The sequence below is a fragment of the Aegilops tauschii genome, chromosome 6 (assembly GCF_002575655.3).
Source record: "Aegilops tauschii subsp. strangulata cultivar AL8/78 chromosome 6, Aet v6.0, whole genome shotgun sequence".
Lineage (NCBI taxonomy): Eukaryota > Viridiplantae > Streptophyta > Magnoliopsida > Poales > Poaceae > Aegilops > Aegilops tauschii.
In genome coordinates this window covers 163410190-163417355 of record NC_053040.3, presented here as the reverse complement: position 1 = coordinate 163417355, position 7166 = coordinate 163410190, and the positions used below count along the sequence as shown (strand labels likewise).

General features: G+C 44.6%; 1 protein-coding gene across 1 annotated transcript; it reads right to left on the bottom strand.

The window, feature by feature from the left end:
- Positions 1 to 2119: 2119 nt before the first annotated feature.
- LOC141025918 (uncharacterized) lies at positions 2120 to 5446 on the bottom strand. Its single transcript, XM_073501854.1, has 2 exons — positions 4759 to 5446; positions 2120 to 2322 (listed from the first exon to the last, which is right to left on the bottom strand). Exons 1-2 carry the CDS (start codon positions 5444 to 5446, stop codon positions 2120 to 2122), a joined length of 891 nt encoding a protein of 296 aa, XP_073357955.1.
- Positions 5447 to 7166: the final 1720 nt, after the last annotated feature.

The window sequence follows — 7166 nt, the reverse complement described above, 5'->3', positions numbered from 1 at the left end:
CTGAAGACCTTGTAGCCGGCTTATCAAACACACCGGCTCCTCGGAAACATCGCAACAAGGTGCCTCATAGCCCAACCTTATCCCTTCCGAAAGCTGGTCTCATGCATCCACCTCTTAATCCTTCTGATTCAAGTTATCAGGGAATGCCACCATCATCCGGCGACTCAACTGGAACACAGCTTCCTGCCTTCGTTGTTGCCCAAGGGTAAGTCTTTTCATTTGTTGATAAAAACTTTGTGGCTATATACTCATAAACTCTTTTATTCCTGTCACAGGGGCAAAGCGAAGGCGAGTAAAAACAAAAGTTGGGCGGCTGTTCCAAGGCCCCCGAGACGTCTGATCCGGAAAAGCAGATGCTAGAGACCCCTGAGGTCCCGATTCAGAATCATGAAGATCCTATTAACCAGCAAGATAACCCGCCTCCACACTGACACTACAACCCTTGAGCCTATGGATACTGAGGTTAAGCTGGCAACCATCCATGACCCGCCAAGTCCTAAGCCTACCTCTCCTACTCAATCAACTTAAGAGATCCCTCCTGAGAAGAACTCTGATGATGTTACTATCACCGGGACGGCTTATACAGCGCCAGAAGCCTCCACTATTCTCACCAAGCATAATACCAAAGAAGAATAACCTTCATTGGACAAAGGCAAGGCCAAATTGGATCTAGATAGCTATTCTTCATTTAGTGCAGGTGATGTGTACGCGGGCTATTTGAGCCGCCTTCACACAAGCCGGGACATGGAGTCCGGGTTAGTCCAGCTTATGAAGAGAAATATGAGGTATGAAGATATCCAACTCCTCTTTAATCTTACATATATATTAGCAGAATAGTTATTCTGATAACACTTCCGCACTGTACTCTGAACAGAAGCGAACTGCATCATCTTTACGTTGGGCACTGCAATGCTTCACGGGAGAACTGCTTCATTTTCTGGTGTTCCGCCCGCGTTTTCTGTGTGGAATCGGGTGTTGCGGGATGATTTAGTTTGTCTCTGTATCTCATTTTACCTTTATTCTTTCTAATTTACAGGAAAATCTACTACAGTGCTTGCAAATCGAGGGATTTGGCGGGCGAGCTTTCTCTGTTTGTCCGTGTTCGCTTCAGATGCGATTTTTGTGTGCTCGAATGTTGTTTTTAGTAGGAATTCTTTGATTGCATTATTTTTAATCGGTCCGTTCACTTTATAATTTGTTAATTAGTAGGAGTTAGTTTTCAATTCCTGTTAATTTGATTGTGCGGGCGGGTGAGCTTCGTCCGCTCCTCTGTTCTTCTTGATTTTTTGGATTTTGCGCGTCCATGTGTGTTTGAATATTGTAATTACTGTTGGTATAGGTTTGAATTCATTGTATTGCGGGTATAATTGTCATTTTTTGAATTGCATTTTTTAAATGAAAGCTGATGCTGTTTGTCCAGTTGCCGTGACTTCCATGTAACTTTTTGCGGGGGGTATTTTTCGATAGTTTTGTGGTTGGACAATTTTTAGGCGAGTTATGGAAGTGCGAGTGAAATTGACACCTCTGTTAGTCTACCACATGTCTGGAGTTCTAGTGCTTTAATTTTATTTGTTGTAGTTGTGGCATACGTTGTAGTGCACTGCATTTTCGTTAGTAGTGTACTTCGTTGTAGCTGCATTACAGTGGTTATGGCAGCTTATGAGATTTCTGTTTTCTTAAACTGAATTCTGTGTTCTAGAGGACTGCATAATATGCACTTCCGTACTGCATTAGCAGTGTGGTTAATGTTCTATTCTGCTATTAGAATGGATGGTCCATTATATGCTTGTGTTAGCTGAATAGTTATTATAAGGATTTTTTTGAACTGCATACTATGAGAATTGTTTTTGAACATCATATGTTAACTGCAAAGTTTCGACCATTCGCATTTCCTTGTTACTTTTCAGAGGACTACTTTTTTTATTATTAGTACCACACTATGTGTTTGAGAGAACTGCATTACTGCCAACAGCAATTTGTCTAAAAAGGATGATAAAATGATGCAGTTGAGGTTGCATACTTTAAATAGGCATTGTTCAAAGTATCTGATGGACACAATTTTAAAAGCATACATCATAAGCAAAGCATTAGAAATATTGGTTGCTTCATATTAGATAGCCTAGAGTGCAGATATTGTAAACTTGAGGGAGTCTTCTTCTTTGTACAAAAACACCATGGCCACTTCTCCGACCTCAAAGCCATTCTGGGAGACAAAATCTTTCCAACCAGTAGTTATGTTGATGCAGTCTTTAGAGTCGATGTGGTAGTCAGCTTGCATGTCTGCATACCCATTCTTGTGTTGTGTCTCCAAAGTAACCTTCCCTGAACTCGGAGCAGGAAAATTTATTGTGGATGGCAGTTTGTGCATATTGGAATGGGTGGAAAAAGAATTTTATAAGTAAACAGCAAAAGTTTTTCTTTATACTTAGGATGATCTGTTTATGTTGACTTAAATACTTACATATATATGACTGCTATTTTCTAAAGTAGTTGCAATGTATGAAAAAACTTATATACGGAATTGACCTCTAGTTTTACTAGGATATATATTATACTGCAACATGCTTGTACTGCAAGGTCAGTTACAGTGTACTTCGCCAGCATGTTAAGAGAACTGCAACGCTGATCTACTGACCCTTTTTTTGTTCTTGTGTTGGGATTCTGATCTAACTAGTGTCGATTCCTGGTGTGGTACTGAAGAAAAATAGGTGGAAGCATCTAGTCTTAATAGCTAACAAATCTGAACAACAATACAAATTATGTTTTGTATTTTGTTGACACTACTGAACAAATTGATTGAAATATATATTCAGATGTGGATTTGCAGGCTAGATTATGTCCAAAATTGTGAGGGGAAAAACATACCCAACTTTCCTGTAGATCTGCGGTTGTGAGGTGATGAAGAAATGGCGCCCGAAACCCCCTATTGGGTATCATCAGGCACCCGAGCATGCTGCGCCACTCGATGTTGGTGAGCTCTAGACCTTCTGCGTACACGCATGTGTCCGCTACCGGCGCCATCCTTGCCAAACACCCGCACTTATAGTCCATGGCGGGTTCAGTGGAATTCCAGAGAAGAGCTAGGGATGGGATGAACCCTAGATCTACGATTTGAAGAAAAAGAGGAACGGGGGGAGGAGTTTTGTTAGTCTGGAGCACGAATGGATACGTTTTTATGCAACCAATCGAGGAACGAAAGTAATAAATGTTTGTGGTTGGTGTTAGGTGGTGGCTTGGTTCTGATTCAGTGTCTGCGTATACATTTGAGTACCAAGAGGACTGCTTAGTTCAACATAGCGAACTGCATTGTCATATCAAGACGAACTGCGGAACGCGTGGTTGGGCCTGCGTTTGTGTATGGTATGTGGGATTTTTTTTATTTTTAGTGGTCTCTCTTTTGTGTGTTGGGCCTGTGTTCGGGGAGTGAAGACGCATTGGGCCCAAGTTGGCCTGTGAGTACGGTTGGTTCCCGGTGCGTTGTGTGCGGCCTAATGTTTAGTCCCACCTCGCCCGCGGAAGGCGCGCCCGACCTGTTTATAAGCGTTGGCGAGGCAACCGTGTCAAACTCCTCTGGTTACTTATTTGGGCACTTATACACGGCGCTCGCTGCTCTATGCTCTATGACCTGTGGGCCCATGTGAGCCCGGCCCCATGCATCGTGGCTCAGAACGACTCGCCTGCTGTGGGCGTAGATCTACTACGAGACTGGCTTGGGCCGGCTGCACCTGGGTGGTCAATTTTTTCTTTGTATTTTCTGTCATGTATTTTTTTCAATGTAGGGGCGTGCACTGCTTAGTAAATCATCCATGCACTGCATTGATCAGGGTTCTGTACTACATGTGCACGCAGTCCATACTACATGCACATTTCTCATTATTGTTTTCGTGTTTTTGCTCTTATGTAATCTTTTTCCAATGTAGGGGAGTGCACTGCTTAGTAAATCATACGTGTACTGCATTGATTATGTTTCTGTACTACACGTTCATATATTTCCACACTACATATATAGATCGCATTTTTCTTTTTGTGTTTTTTCTCTTATGTATTCGTTTTTTCAAATTTAGGGGCGTGCACTGCTTAGTAAATCATCCATCCATTGCATTGATCAGGGTTCTGTACTACATGTGCACGCAGTCCGTACTACATGCACAGTTCTCATTTTTGTTTTCGTGTTTTTGCTCTTATGTAATCTTTTTTCCAATGTAGGGGAGTGCACTGCTTAGTAAATCATACGTGTACTGCATTGATTATGTTTCTGTACTGCACGTTCATATATTTCCGCACTACATATACAGATCGTTTTTCTTTTTGTGTTTTTTCTCTTATGTATTCATTTTTTCAAATTTAGAGGCGTGCACTGCTTTGTTGGGTATGTGTAAACTTCAGTCGACAGAGTCTGTACTGCATTGGTACACAACTTGCACTGCATGCGTCCTATTTGCACACTGCATCTTATTTCGTTTTGTGCACTGCTCGAATCTAACGATACATAAGCAAACAACAGAAAACAAATTATCACAGGCATTCTGTACGACAAGTTCATCATCAGCAAACTAATTTCGACAGAAAACAATCTAGCATAATCAAAGTTCATCATTACAAGCGATTCTGCATGGCAAGCAAACTAAGTTCAGCAAAAGCAAATGATCACAAGCAAACTAACGATACATAAGCAAACAACATAAAGCAAATTTGATGATAATTCTAAAACGACGCTGGCATTGTTGGCGCTTTGGCCGGAACCATCTTCTTCTTCACCAGGTAGCGTCTCCCCATCCCCAGCTGCTCCTGGCGCGCTTCTTGGGGGCTCCTCCTTCTCCAGCTTTGCACGGCGAAGCCCGTCCTGGGTGAGGGTGATGCGGTTCCATATCTCGTATGCTGCGTAGGCGTCCTTTGCCGCATACTCGATGTGCCTCATGGACAGAGGTAGGGTGGCCCAGTGCTTGTGTCCGTCGTCGGTGATCTTCTTCTTCATGTTGTTGTAGTAGTCATCGATGAGCATGCCGGAGACGTCTCCAAGGGAGTCCAACTCCTTGGTTGCCTCGGGCACCCTCCACTCCTTCTGGATGTCGACGAAGTTGGCGACCTCCAGATTGACGCGCTCTAGCCTTTTTTTGTCGCCGTCGATGGAGAAGCCTGCAAAGGTGTACCTGGGGTCGGCGAGGAAGTTGTCGAAGATGGTGCACCTTTCAGCGGTGCTCAGTTGGAAGAGCAGCACCGGGTGTTTCTTGCCGATGGAGAGTTGGCAGAGGGCGGGTTTCTGCGTCGCTTCAGGCTCGTTGTTGTACTCGAGATCAATGCCGACGATCTTGTGGCGCTGGAGGCTGAGGTGGCGCTCGTACTGCGTGAGGGTGATCGCCATCTGCTTCTTGTCGTTGGTGTGGATGACATGCAACTTGGTGTTGCCGTGGGCCTCCACGCCCTTGTACTCGTCGGCAAACGCCATGGCCGGTAGTAGGGCTTGGTGTTTTGCGTGGAGATGGATGTGATGGAGCGATTTGGTGGCAGCGCAATGGATACTTGTGTTGTTGTGGATGAGAAGGCCTTTGGCAGGGGTCTAAATTTAAGGGGAGGACGCGGGGTGGGATGGCTGCATCGGATGAACTGCACGATCTCGCTGACGATGCGGTTGTGCAGATCGTGGGTTGGTGTTGCGTCTGTGATCGTGGGCTTGTGGCATTGGAACCACTCCGATTGGGTGGTTGTATGCGAACATGGTTTTTTTAACAGTTAATTTTTTTAACCACCACTTTCTGTGCGAACGGGCATTTGTCACGTTTATATGTATCCTGCATGATAATGAAACTGCATTGGTTAGAGTTCTGCACTGCATCGTCTACAATAGAGAACTGCATTTTGTCTACAGGTGCGTACTTCACCGTTTTTTCCGTGTCCTTGCTGTAGCCCCTGAATAAAGTACAATGTATTCCGCAATTTTACGAGTTTTTCGCTGTGTTCTATACTGTGTATTTATTCATGTAGGTAATCCGGAACTGGATTGCTATACCGTACTGCTTCATGTAACGAAATGCACTGCATTTTTCTAGTGCTGCGTACTGCATCTATTTTTGCGTGTACTTACTGCAGTCCCTGGTACGGGAGGGGTAGGGGGCTTGGCCCCCCTTTTTTTGTGTGGCACTTATTTGAAGGTAGACTTTTTCTTTTCGGATGCTTTTTCTTAACATGCGTGTTGTTTTTGATTTTAACTTTTTTTATGAACTGCATGTATTTTATTTTGTTTTACCATTGGAACTTCATTGTTCTTCACAGAGAACTGCATCATGTGCGTTTTGATGTAGTCTGTCATATTTTAGCCGGGTCGTTTTTGGGCCGGCCCGTTTTATGTTACCCTTTGCCACACGCGGGCCTCCTACCTGTTCCTTCCAGGCGATCCCACCGCTCCGCTGACAGGGAGAGAGACCGAGAACAATGCCCTCTCCTCTCTTGCAGTTTCGCCCGAGGCATCTCTCCCTCGAGCAAAACCGCCGTCACCCGCAGCAACCGCCATCGCCCGAGGAACCGCCGCCCTCAAGAGGTTCTTATTCCTGCATTCCGCGTCATCGTCCGCTCCGCGAGCTCTTGCCGCTGCGCTGCCGCAGCCCTCTCCTGTCCGTTCCTGTCGCCGCACCCCCCTCCCCGCCATCGCCGCCGTCGCCGTCGCCACACCTTTTTGTGGTACGTTCCGCTTGTCCTCGGTCTTGATCGTCCCCTCGTCTTGTTTTGTGATTCTCGTAGTTGCTGTTGCTATTTTTCCTTGTGTAATTTTTCCGTAGGCAGTCGATTTTATCTCAATTTTAAGTCGATACTCGTGTGTAGCAAGGTGGATCTAGGGTTTCGTGAGATTTTCGCCGATTTTGTTGCTTATATCTGTCAGTTCATCCTTGTGCTGCAGGCAAACGCCATGTCTTCGCCGAGCAGAGTGGGAGGAGGAGTTCAGGGTATGTGGAGTGCTTATTTTAGGCTTTTGTTTTATTTTGTTTGATGTTTATCTAGTTTCCTAAATCATCCTGCATATTTGGTTTATGCTCTGTTAGTTGTCAGCGTTCGTTTGCATTATTTTGTCATGTGATGTTTTGTAATTTCTGTTTCTGGTTCTTTTTGAATCCAGTAGGTGATTGCAGTACTCATAATGATACACCAATTGGCTCTCGTTGTCCTGGTGGTAA